At 42.5% G+C, this 13977-nt stretch overlaps 1 protein-coding gene across 3 annotated transcripts in view; it reads right to left on the reverse strand.

The window, feature by feature from the left end:
• Positions 1–13977, reverse strand: part of ugt8 (UDP glycosyltransferase 8) — a 134330-nt gene that overhangs the window by 44531 nt on the left and 75822 nt on the right. For all 3 annotated transcript variants that reach the window (XM_063042236.1, XM_063042237.1, XM_063042235.1), the window contains exon 3: positions 2276–2418. In XM_063042236.1, the coding sequence (XP_062898306.1) occupies positions 2276–2418 (143 nt within the window). The remainder of the gene's footprint in view (positions 1–2275; positions 2419–13977) is intronic.

The raw sequence follows: 13977 nt of genomic DNA on the forward strand, positions 1-13977 counted from the left end.
TACTCCATCCAGAGCTTGTCTTCATTTTGCCTTTATCAAGAGGTTATAAACATTCAGATTTACAGATGTGCAAGGGAATTAGGAATTGTATCGCCACAGTATTTCAACAGTATACATTTTTGGGCAAGTTTGATGGGTCATTTTTTTTAAAAACTTCATCTGTCAATCTAGCTCCTGTCATATACTACAAAATAATAGCTTGTGATGCCATACAGGACAAGTAATTCCAGATTACAATGTATATATTATACATTTGTCAAGATTTAGAGATTTCTGTTAATGTCCAATAGGCAGAAAATGATCCTATTTAATGGGTATCAAGATCATAATCTCTCAATCCATACCAGTTATTTCACTGAAAAGCGATAGAGCTAACCTTACAGACTTAAACCCAGAGCTTTAAACTCCATTGAAGTTTCCTTAAAAATAAGCAAGCTGTATGTATGGTAGGTCAACTATGCCTTGTGCAATTTCACAATACATTACATCAGCTGAATATTTTATTATTTACGTTCAAGAGGCAATCCTTAGCAATAAACAAATATACATGGAAATCTGTAATGTCACATCAGTAAGAAAACAGAAGTAATTGATTAGCTCCAGAATGCTCAGCTCACAAAGAAACAGAACTCTAATCAGCAGCAAAAGGATGAGAAAATCTGCAGATGCTGGAGGAACTCAGCATAGCATCCATGGAAAAGACTGAACAGTCAAAGTTTCAGGCCAAGACCCCTCATCAGGGCTCTAATCAATGATAACTAATGAGCTATACGGCAATGCACAGGAAGTAAAACTAACCAAAAAAGGGTCTTGGCCTGAAACGTCGACTGCACCTCTTCCTAGAGATGCTGCCTGGCCTGCTGCGTTCACCAGCAACTTTGATGTGTGTTGCTTGAATTTCCAGCATCTGCAGAATACCTGTTGTAAGGCTCATATACTGGATTGGTTTAGCTTAGGCCCCCTGCTTAGGCTCGCTGTCATAATCAACCTTCTCTGCCACTTACCTGGGCTAGATGTTTTTCTCCCTCTCCCTCACACTTATCTGCAGAAATTCTCTGATGACTCAGCAATAGTTAGGCATCAACACGGTGATGCTAACAGGCTCAGAAAACTAATTAGAAAGGCTGGCCCTGTTATAGGAGTCAAACTGGATACACTGAAGGCTTTGGTAGAACAAAGGACCCTAAGGAAAATCCTGGCAATTCTGGACAATGTTTCTCACTCTCTGCATGCCATCTTAGTTGGACAGAGGAGCACTTCAGTAATAGAGAAAGACAATTGCACTGCTCTAAACAGCGCTATGAGGTCATTCTTACACTCAGCCATGAGGCTCTATAATGAGTCAATCTATAGATGAGGAAGTGATGACCCCCTCCTGATAGACTGCTTGTGGTAACTTATTTTTTATTCTTTCTACTTCTCTTCTAATATTTATATCTGTGCACTTGTAATGCTACTGGAACACTGTGATTTCCTCTGGAATCAGTAAAGAATCTGTCTGTCTCCTACGTTTCAGGAGTTGTAGTGCGGTGTCCCCATCCCACTTTCGGAAGCTACTGACAACAGGCAGAAACAAGGGTGGGTTTTTGCCAGCAATGAAAGCAGTCACTCAGTTTTTAAAATGTCTTTGTATAACTAACAATGTTTTCTGTTCTTCAGAAGTTGTTTGCATTTTGAAAGGTTAAATGGATCAATTTCTTACAGCAAAAACCACAACAAATGATCTGTGATGATATTCCAGAGGGAACAGAGAACCTGAACAATACAAAATTCTGCTAAAAGCAATAATTGCTAACAAAATACAATTTTTTTTCTTCTAATAATGATTTAAAACTATTTTATGTACAAGAAAAAATATGAATCCATATAATTCAAAAACCCTGATTCCTCATTAATAATTAATATGGAAGCTTAGCTGTTGTTAACTTGTTTTTTTAAGTGAAAACATATCTGATAGCAAATCATACTCAGGTTTTGTACACTGTGATTTAAAGATAGAACAATTTAATACTTATTTGAATCAGTAAAAGTTTCCATGCTTTTCATATTTATGAAAATTAATAATGTGACCTTAATGACAAGACCAAAATACTTGGAGGAAACTTCTAGTGGATTTAAAATACAAGATGAGAACAATGCCCAAGTTATAAACCAACTCTGCTGATCTACAATTTTGTTGTTTTCTTCCAGCCAACTTCGAACACCATTCTATTACCATCCACACACCCACAATTACCCCACCCAGCCAATTACTGACTTTTTACCATATACATACCTCCACATCACTCTTTGAGGGAGTCTCGCCAAAGCTCCTGCCAATGTGTGTGCAACTTCATCTGACAAATACTTCACACCAGCTCCAAACGATACGAGAACAAAGCCTTCATCTTTAGCACCATCTGCCCAGATCATGAAGTCCTGATTCATATAAAAAAACAATCAAATTCTTGTTTAATCTCATGATAAAGAAAACATCAAGGGATTTATATTGATCAAATGTCAGCTCTCAGCTTTACTTTCTCTCAAGATGAGACATATTCTAGGGCATAGACCTATGCATTTTACCATTTCAAGCCTAGTTAGACTTCATTGTTCACTTGAGAGTTAGAAGGCTTTTGTGCCTGGCAATCCATATTTGGCTTGGGTGAATGCAGGGAACTCAAGCATAGTCCAGCTGATTATCATGGTTGAGAATCTTTTTGTTACATTGCAAAGTTCAAATGAAGAAATATCCAAAGTCAAGAACATAACAAAGAACTTTTGACCATCTATCAGGAACATCATTTTGTAGTTGTGCAGAACATTGCGTAGATGATACTTGGAATGTCATGTACAGTTCTGGCTGCAATGCTAAAGGAAGGATGAGGAAGCAGTAGAGAAAGAGTGTAGAAGAGATTCACTATGATGTTGCCTGAAATTGAGTACTGTAGTTATAAGCAAACAACAGGAATTCTGCAGATGCTGGAAATTCAAGCAACATACATCAAAGTTGCTGGTGAACGCAGCAGGCCAAGCAGCATCTATAGGAAGAGGCGCAGTCAACGTTTCAGGCCGAGACCCTTCGTCAGGACTAACTGAAGGAAGAGTGAGTAAGGGATTTGAAAGCTGGAGGGGGAGGGGGAGATGCAAAATGATAGGAGAAGACAGGAGGGGGAGGGATAGAGCCGAGAGCTGGACAGGTGACAGGCAAAAGGGGATACGAGAGGATCATGGGACAGGAGGTCCGGGAAGAAAGACAAGGGGGGGGTGACCCAGAGGATGGGCAAGAGGTATATTCAGAGGGACAGAGGGAGAAAAAGGAGAGTGAGAGAAAAAATGTGTGCATAAAAATGAGTAACAGATGGGGTACGAGGGGGAGGTGGGGCCTTAGCGGAAGTTAGAGAAGTCGATGTTCCTGCCATCAGGTTGGAGGCTACCCAGACGGAATATAAGGTGTTGTTCCTCCAACCTGAGTGCGGCTTCATCTTTACAGTAGAGGAGGCCGTGGATAGACATGTCAGAATGGGAATGGGATGTGGAATTAAAATGTGTGGCCACTGGGAGATCCTGCTTTCTCTGGCGGACAGAGCGTAGATGTTCAGCAAAGCGGTCTCCCAGTCTGCGTCAGGTCTCACCAATATATAAAAGGCCACATCGGGAGCACCGGACGCAGTATATCACCCCAGTCGACTCACAGGTGAAGTGATGCCTCACCTGGAAGGACTGTTTGGGGCCCCGAATGGTGGTAAGGGAGGAAGTGTAAGGGCATGTGTAGCACTTGTTCCGCTTACACGGATAAGTGCCAGGAGGGAGATCAGTGGGGAGGGATGGGGGGGACGAATGGACAAGGGAGTTGTGTAGGGAGCGATCCCTGCGGAATGCAGAGAGAGGGGGGGAGGGAAAGATGTGCTTAGTGGTGGGATCCCGTTGGAGGTGGCGGAAGTTACGGAGAATAATATGTTGGACCCGGAGGCTGGTGGGGTGGTAGGTGAGGACCAGGGGAACCCTATTCCTAGTGGGGTGGTGGGAGGATGGAGTGAGAGCAGATGTACGTGAAATGGGGGAGATGCGTTTAAGAGCAGAGTTGATAGTGGAGGAAGGGAAGCCCCTTTCTTTAAAAAATGAAGACATCTCCCTCGTCCTAGAATGAAAAGCCTCATCCTGAGAGCAGATGCGGCGGAGACAGAGGAATTGCGAGAAGGGGATGGCGTTTTTGCAAGAGACAGGGTGAGAAGAGGAATAGTCCAGATAGCTGTGAGAGGCAGTAGGCTTATAGTAGACATCAGTGGATAAGCTGTCTCCAGAGACAGAGACAGAAAGATCTAGAAAGGGGAGGGAGGTGTCGGAAATGGACCAGGTAAACTTGAGGGCAGGGTGAAAGTTGGAGGCAAAGTTAATAAAGTCAACGAGTTCTGCATGCGTGCAGGAAGCAGCGCCAATGCAGTCATCGATGTAGCGAAGGAAAAGTGGGGGACAGATACCAGAATAGGCACGGAACATAGATTGTTCCACAAACCCAACAAAAAGGCAGGCATAGCTAGGACCCATACGGGTGCCCATAGCTACACCTTTAGTTTGGAGGAAGTGGGAGGAGCCAAAGGAGAAATTATTAAGAGTAAGGACTAATTCCGTTAGACGGAGCAGAGTGGTGGTAGAGGGGAACTGATTAGGTCTGGAATCCAAAAAGAAGCGTAGAGCTTTGAGACCTTCCTGATGGGGGATGGAAGTATATAAGGACTGGACATCCATGGTGAAAATAAAGCGGTGGGGGCCAGGGAACTTAAAATCATCGAAAAGTTTAAGAGCGTGAGAAGTGTCACGAACATAGGTCGGAAGGGATTGAACAAGGGGTGATAAAACAGTGTCGAGGTATGCAGAAACGAGTTCGGTGGGGCAGGAGCAAGCTGAGACATAACTGTAGTTATAAGGACAGGATAGGTTTATTATAGGATTACTAGAATGGAGAAGGCTGAGATCTCAAGAGGTTTATAAAATATGATAGGGTAAATCGTCAGACTCATTTTCCTAGGGCAGAGTAATCTAGTACTAGAGGAAATGTGATTGAAACAAGGCAGAAATTTGAAGGAGATGTGAGAGATACGTTTTCCTACATAGAAGCATTGAATATATAGAAGAAGCTTCCAGAGCGAGTCATGAACGCAGATGCAATTACAAAGTTTAAAAAGTCATTTAAAAGGTACTTGAGAAGGAAAGGCAGACGGATATGGTCCTATCCTAAGCAAGTGGGATTAGTATGAACAGGTATCAAGGTCATCAAGGATGAGGTCGGCTGAAAGGACTTGCTTTTGTGGGGTAAGATGCTATAAGCTCAGTAATTTTAGAAAACTACATGCTAATTTTTAATACCTCATTAGAAATTTGCTTGATTGGTACTTCAATTACATTGAGAAACGAGAAGTCAAACAAGCAACTGCAAGCCAGTGAACCTGACACAAGTAGTGGGCAAGTTACTAGAAGCCATTCTGAGGGATGGAATCTACCAGCATTTGGATAGACAATGACTGATAAGGGATAGTCATCGTGGCTTTGCGCATGGGAAATTATATCTCACAAAGCTGTTCAAGTTAAGGCAGGATAGTGGAGGTTGTCTATGTTGTAAGGCCTTTGACAATGTCCCCCATAGAATGCTGGATCTCATGGGATAGCAAAGAGGGGTGTGTGGATACATAAATGGCTTGATGGCAGGGAGCAGAGTGTAATGTAAAAAGATACTTTTTGAACTGGAAGACTAATTAGTGATGCAACAGAGATCAGAGCTGGACCCATTGCTGTTTCTCAATTACATAAACCATTTGGATGCAAAAGTACAAAACACAGCTAGTCAGTACACAGACGTCAAAAATAGGTGGTGCCATAGACAATGAAAGGTATCAAATTTACATTCAAAAAAATCTAAAGAATACAAGATTATATTCAAAGAAAAAAATTCCAAAGACATAATCCTCAAAGGAAAAAAAAACACTACATCTAAACTGAGCAATGCCTATTTTGAGTGTGACCCTTGTCTCCACATCCACCCTACCAAGACTCTTCAAGATTTTAGATGTTTCTATAAGACCATAGGATACAGGATCAGAATTAGGCCATTTGGTTCATCGTCTGCTCCACCATTTCTTCATGGCTGATCCATTTTTCCACTCAGCCCCAATCTCCTGCCTTTTCCCCCGTATTCTTTCGTTCCCTGACCAATCAAGAATCTATCAACTTCTGCCTTAAATATACATAAAGACTTGGCCTCTACAGCTGCCCGTGGCAACGAATTCCACAGATGCACCACTCTCTGGCTAAAGAAATTTCTCATCTCCATTCTAAAAGGACACCTCTCTCTTATGAGGCTGTGTCCTCTGGCCTTGGACACTCCCACCATAGGAAACATCCTCTCCACATGCACTCTATCAAGGTCTTTCACCATTCGATAGGTTTCAATTAGGATACCCCTCATTCTTCTGAATTCTAGCGAACACAGGCCCAGAGCCCTCAAACACTCCTCATCTGTCAAGCCATTCAATCTTGGTATCATTTTCATGAAACTCCTTTGAATCCTCTCCAGTTTCAGCATATCCTTTCTAAGATAAGGGACCCAAAACTGCTCACAATACTTGCATTTACAACCTTGCTTTTCTATTCTAGTCCTCATAAAATGAATGTTAATATTGCATTTGCCTTCCTCATCACAGACTCAACCTGCAAATTAACCTTTTGGGAATCCTGCACAAGGACTCTTCGCGCCTCAGTTTTTTTTTGTATTTTCTGTCCATTTAGAAAATGGTCAACCCTTTCATTTGATCTACCAAAGTGCATAACCATACAGTTCCCAACACTGTATTCAATCTGCCACTTCTTTGCCTATTCTCCTAGTCTGTTTTAAGTCCTTCTGCAGCCTCCCTGCTTCCTCAACACTACTTGCGCCTCCACTTATCTTTGTATCATCAACAAATCTGGCCACAAAGTCATCAATTCCATCATCCAAACCATGACATAAAAATCATCCATAACATAAAAATAAGTGGTCCCAACACAGATACCTGTGGAACACTGCTAGTCACCAACAGCCTACCAGAAAAGGTTCCCTTTATTTCCACACTTCACTTCCTGCCAATCAGCCAATGCTAGTACCTTTGTCCATCCTGTGTGTTATTTCTTCAAAGAATTACAACAGTTTTGTCAGGCAAGATTTTACCATAAGGAAGCTATGCTGACTATGGCCTTTTGTTATCATGTGCCTCCAAGGACCCTGAAACCACATCCTTAACAATTGACTCCAACATCTGCCCAACCATTAAGGTCAGAATAACTGGCTTATAATTTCCTTTCTTCTGCCTCTCTCCCTTTTGAAGTGTGGAGTGACATTTGCAATTTTCCAGTCTACCAGAACCATTCCACAATCTAGTGATTCTTTAAAGATTGCTACTAATGCTTCCACAATCTCTTCAGCCTCCTCTTTCAGAACCCTGCGGTGTTCACCATCTGGTCCAGGTGTCTTATCTAACTTCAGATCTTTCAGCCTTGCAAGAATCTTCTCTCTAGTAATGACCCCTGAAACTTCTACCATACTGCTGGTGTCCTCCACAGTGAAGACTGATGCAAAATACTTATTCAGTTCATCCACCATTTCCTTGTCCCTCATTGCTACCTCTCCACCATTGTTTTTCAGTGGTCTGACTGCCATTCTCACCCTCTTTTACATTGTTTCAAATGCTTTCTGAACTCCATTTTAAACTTTGTCTGTTCAACCTTTACTCAGACGTTATAATTAAGCTAGCATCCATCTTCAATACAAGCATCAACCAACTTTGCGTCTAATTGGCTCTTATGCTGACGCTAAGGCAATATAAAACTTTGGTCAGACCATACATGGGATATTGTGAACAGTTTTCAGGCCTTTATCTAGGAAAGGATGTGCTGGCATTGAGGGGGTCCAAAGGAAGTTCATGAGAATGATCCCAGAAATGAAATGCTTACATTATGAGATGCATTTGATGGCTCTGTGCCTGTACTCACTGGAGTTTTGTAGAATACGGGGGTGATCTCATTGAAACTTGTCAAATATCATGAGACAGCACAGTAGTGTAGTGGTTAGCACAATTCTTTACAGTACCAGTGACCCAGGTTCAATTCCCACTGCTGTTTGGGAGGAGTTCTTACTTTCTCCCCACATGGATTTCCTCCAGGAGGTCCAGTTTCCTCCCATAGTTCAAAGACATACCAGTTGGTGGGTTAATTAGTCATTGTAAATTGTCCTATCATTGGGCTAGATTTAAATCAGGGGTTGATGGGCAGAGCAGCTTGAAGGACTGGAAGGATTTGCTCCACACTGTATCTCAATTAATCAATAAGTACATGTGTATTTTGGAAGGCCTGGATGGTGTTCATGGAGATTATGTTTCCTATAGTGGGGAGTCTAGTACCAGAGCGTACTGATTCAGAATACAGGGATAACCCTTCAGAATGCAGATGAGGAGGAATTTCTTTAGCCAGAGTGCAGTGAGTCTATGGAAGTCATTGCCACAGACAACTGTGGAGGCCTGGTTAATGGGTATAATTAAGGTGGAGGTTGATAGGTTCTTGATGAGACCATGAGACATAGAAGCAGAATTAGGCCATTCAGGGCTGAGACTGCTCCATTATTCTATCATGGCTGATCCTAGATACCACTCAACCTCATACACCTGCCTTCTTGTCATATCCTTTGATGCCTTAACCAATCAGGAAACTATCAACTTCCACCTTAAATATACCCACGGACTTGTTCTCCACCGTAGTCTGTGGGAGAGCATTCCACAGATTTACTACTCCCTGGCTAAAAAAAAAAATCCTCCTTACCTCTGTTCAAAAGGCTCTAAATTTTGAGGCTGTGCCCTCTAGTTCTAGATAACCCCACCACAGGCAGCATCCTCTCCACAGCCACCTTATCTAGTCCCTTCAGCATTAGGTAGGATTAGTAAGGGCATCAAAGATTAAAGGGAGAAACCTAATTCTGTTCCTATGTCTGATGGTCTTATTTGTTGCACAAAACCCATCCTCTGATCTTACCTATAGCCAATAATTGCCTGGCTGATCTCCAGTCTAGTTAATGGTAATTCACCCAGGGTAATGGGGGACTCAACAGAAGTAATGTAATTGATACAGACTGTCTTCTTAGTGATGGCCATTGGTTTTCACTTTCACATAATTATTTATCACTTATTGACTCATGCACGAATGTAATCTAGATCATAAACACAAGAGATTTTGCAGATGCTGGAAATCCAGAGTAACACACTGGGAGGATCAGGAAGAGATGGCGACACAGCGCGCGCGGCCCCTCCAGTGAAATGATACCGTATTTGTTAAATAGGGGGCATGCACAATTCTGATTTGATGGAGACAGACGTGAGAAGCACGAGGAACATCTAGAGAAACTTCTGAAATTCCCGGTTCGCTGCCGCTGCTACTGTGCGATCGAGAATCTCCGGAGGGGAAGGCCCCAAATCCTCAGCTTTGCCTGTTGCTGGCGGCCGGGGCTGGGATCGAAGTGCTCGGCAGAGATGGTGCTCGGTGTTCAAGGGCTGGTCGGAGGCTCGAAGTTTTCAGACAACTCAGAGTCGGACTGTGGTCAGGTGCTTCCAGGATGCTGCATCGGCAAGTTTGCAGCGCTGGAAGCTCATGGCAGGGAGAGTTTTCTTCCTTCTCCCATCTGCGTGAGATGTGGGGCTTTCAAGAGACTTTGAACCTTTTTTTTTTACCGTGCCCATAGTCTGTTCTTCATCAAGTTACGGTATTGTTTGCACTGTTGTAACTATATGTTACAATTATGTGGTTTTTGTCAGTTTTTCAGTCTTGGTCTGTCTTGTGTGTCTGTGATATCACACTGGAGGAACATTGTATCATTTCTTAATGCATGCATTACTAAAAGAGGACTGCGTGTCCTGATAATCTAATCTAAATGCTAGAAGAATTTGGCAAATCAGGCAGTATTAATAGAGAGGAATGAACATACGATGTTTCAGGCTTACACCCTACATCAGTTCTGCACATCCCTTTATTGTGGATTGTGGGCCGAAGGGCTTGTAATGTGCTATAGAATTTCTATGTTCTATTCTTGAGCAGGTTATTAGTGAGTAGATGTTCCTTGAAGCACTTGTCTACATTATCCATGACCTAATTTGGAGGTAACCAGATTAGATTTGTCTCTTTTTGTTTAAATTTGTGAACAGGTCATATTTATAATGACAAATAACCTGGAACAACTGGGCTTCAGCGCTTTAGTCAACAATAAACACAGAATGGCAACTGAGCCAACTCACTTATTCTGTCTAAACCAGCAACTGAGCTAATTCACAGACATTTTGATTGGACAGTGGCGCACACGCAGTAGAAGTGTTCCGCGCAGGTCCAGAAGGTTGTAAAACTCAATTCCCAAAGATGAGAGGTACCGTCTAGCAGAACGATCATTGTCGGAGTGGTTTGAGTCAGAGTGCGAAGGCTTTGGCTTAACAGGCTTCGGTGAAAACAGGCAGAGGCAAGGTAGGTAGGTAAGTTTATTTCTTACTTCTTTTTCTTATTTAACTCTTGAAAGAATAGGGGGTATAACTACAGGGCTTGTGTTCTGTTCTGGGTATCAGCTGTGGGACTTCCAGGAGACTTCCAGCCTCCCTGATGGCCACATCGGCACCACGTGCATTGATATGCAGCTCCTTGGAGACCACGTTAGGAAACTGGAGCTGCAACTTGATGACCTGCAGCTTGTTAGGGCAAGTGAGGAGCTGACAGACAGGAGTTACAGGGAGATACTCACCCCAAGGCTGCAGGAGACAGATAAATGGGTGACTGTCAAGAGAGGGAAGGGAAAACATCAGATAGTGGAGAGAACCCCTATGGCCATCCCTCTCGACAATAAGTACTCCATTTTGAGTAGAGTTGGTTGGGGGAGTGCTACCGGGGGGAAGCAACAGCGCCTGTGCATCTGGACTGAATCTGGCCCTGTGGCTCAGAAGAGTAGGGGATTGAAGAGGATGGCAGGAGTAATAGGGGACTCAATAGTTAGGGGAACAATAGGTGATTCTGTGGATGCGAGAAAGAAACGCAGAGGGTAGTTTGCCTCCCAGGGGTCGAGATCCGTAATGTTTCTGAACGCATCCACAATATCACAAAAAGGGAGGGCGAGCACCCAGAAGTCGTGGTACATATTGGTACCAACAACATAGGTAGAAAAAGGGAGGGGTTCCTTAAAACAGAAAACTGTACAGGGAGTTAGGAAGGAAGTTGAGAAGCAAGACCTCAAGAGTAGTAATCTTGAGATTGCTGCCTGTGCCACATGACAGCAAGGATAGGAATAGAATGAGGTGGCAGAATAATTGGAGCAGGTGGCAGGGATTCAGATTCCCGGACATGTACAAAAGAGACAGGTTGCACTTGAATCCAAGGGGATCAATATCCTTGTGGGCAGGTTTACTAGAGCAGTTGGGACTGGTTTAACCTAATATGGCAGGGGGATGAAAATCAGTATGATAGAGCTGAGGACGAGCCAGCAGGTTTACAAGTTGATGATGTAATATGAATGTGAGAAAGGACAAACCAATGATTTGGTACAAATGAAGACAGAGCAAAGAGTTAAATTGCACCACAGAGGCAAAATTCAAAGGGGTGAAGAATGCAGAACTAAGGGTGCTAGTATTCTGAATAAGGTGGACGAACCTGTGGCGCAATTAGAGATTGATCAGTATGATGCTGTGGGCATCTCTGAGTCATGGCTGAAAGAAGGTCATAGCTTGGAGATTAATATCAAAGGATATTCTGTGAACTGAAAAGTCAGGAAGGCATAGGTGGTGGTGTGGCTCTGTTGGTAAGAGATGGAATTACATCTTTAGAAAGAGGTGTAAAGCATTAGAGAATGTTGGATCTTTGTGGGTGGAGTTAACAAACTGCAAGAATAAAAAAAATTATAAGAATCATATATAGGCCTCCAAATAGTAGCCAAGATGTGGAGTTGAGATGGCAAAGGGAGCTGGAAAAGTTATGTAATAAGGGTAACGGCACAATTGTAATACACAAGGGGATTGGGAAAATCAGGTTGGTATTGAACTACAAGAGAGGGAATTTGTTGAATGCCTTTGATATGGCACTCAGAGCAGCTTATGCTAGAGCCTACTTGGGGAAAGGATATCTTAGATTGGGTGTCCAGATTTTATTAGGAAGCTTAAGGTAAAGGAATCCTAAGGAGGCAGTGATCATAATATGATTGAATTCATACTGCTATTTGAAAGAAAATCATAAATCACATGCATCAGTAACACAATGGAATAAAGGGAATTACAGAGGCATAAGAGAGGAGCTTGCACAGGTGGATTGGAGGTGGGAATGATGGCAGATCAGAGGTGGCTGAAGTTTCTGATAATAGTTCACAAGGCAGAGGATAGATATGTCCCATAGAAGTTCTTTTCAAATGGCAGGGTTAGGCAACTGTGACTGACGAGGGGAGTTAAGGACTACATAAAAGCCAAGGAAAGGGCATATAAGGTAGCAAAAGTGAGAGGGAAGTTGGGTGATGGGGAATTTTTAAAAATCCAACAAAAGGCAACTAAAAAAGTTATAAGAAGGGAAAAGAAGAAATATGATGGCATACTAGCCAATACTATAAAGCAGGATACCAAAACTTCTTTCAGTTATATAAAGAGTAGGAGGAAGATGAGGGTTGATATTGGACCACTGGAAAATGAGGCTGGTGAGGTAGTCATGGGGGACAAACAAATGGCAGATGAATTTAACGGGTATTTTGCATCAGTCTTCAATCTGGAAGACACTATCTGTGCGCTAGAGGTCCATGAGTATCAGGGAGCAGGAGTGAGTGCTATTGCTATTACAAAGGAACAATGTGCTAGGCAAACTCAAAGGTCTTCAGGTGGATAAGTCACCTGGACCAGATAGACTATATGCCAGAGTCCTGAGAGAAGTTGCTAAAGAGATAGCAGATGAATTTGTTGTGATCTTTCAAGAATCACTTGATTCTGGCCTGGTCCCAGAGGAATGGAGAATTGGAAATGTTACCCACTGTTTAAGAATGGAGGAAAGCAAAAGAAAGGAAATTACAGGCCAGTTAGCCTAACCTCAGTGGTTGAGAACGTATTAGAGTCCATTTTTAAGGATGTGGTTTTGGGGTACTTGAGACTAATGATAAAATAAGTCAAAATCAGCATGGTTTCTGTCAAGGGACATCTTGCCTGACAAATCTGTTAAGAGTTCTTCAAGGAAGTAACAAGCAGGGTGGACAAAGGAGAGGCAGTGCATGTCATTTACTTTGATTCAGAAGGCATTTGATAAGGTGCCACACATGAGGCTGCTTAACAAGATAAAATTCCATAGCATTACAGAAAAGGTACTGATATAGACAGAGAAATGGCTGACAGGCAGGAGGCAGCGAGTGGGAATAAAGGGGGCCTTTGCCGGTTGGCTGCCAGTGACTTGTGGTGTTCCTCAGGAGTCAGTACTGGAACTGTTAATTTTCACATTGTTTGTCAATGACTTAGATAATGGAATTCGTGGCTTTGTGGCAAAGTTTGCAGATGATATAAAGATAGGTGGGGAGAGGTGTAGGCTGTGCTGAGGAAGCAATGTGATTGCAAAAGGACTTAGATAAATTGGAACAAGACGCAAAAAAAAAAGTGCCAGATGGAATACAGTCTTCGGAAATGTATGATAATGCATTTTGGTAAAAAGAACAAAAGTGCAGACTATTATCCAAATGGGGAGTAGGTTCAAACATCAGAGATGCAAAGGGACTTAGGAGTCCTCGTGCAAGAATCCCAGAAGGTTAATTTACAGGTTGAGTCTTTTGTAAAGAAGGCAAATGCAATGTTGGCATTTATTTCAAGGGAATAGAATGTATAAACAAAGAGATAATGCTGAGGCTTCATAAGACTGTCAACAATTTTGGGCCCCATATATCAGAAAGGATGTGTTGTTATTGGAGACAGTCCAGAGGAGGTTCACGAGGATGAT

This window comes from Mobula hypostoma, chromosome 3, assembly GCF_963921235.1.
Source record: "Mobula hypostoma chromosome 3, sMobHyp1.1, whole genome shotgun sequence".
NCBI classification, from domain to species: Eukaryota; Metazoa; Chordata; class Chondrichthyes; order Myliobatiformes; family Myliobatidae; genus Mobula; species Mobula hypostoma.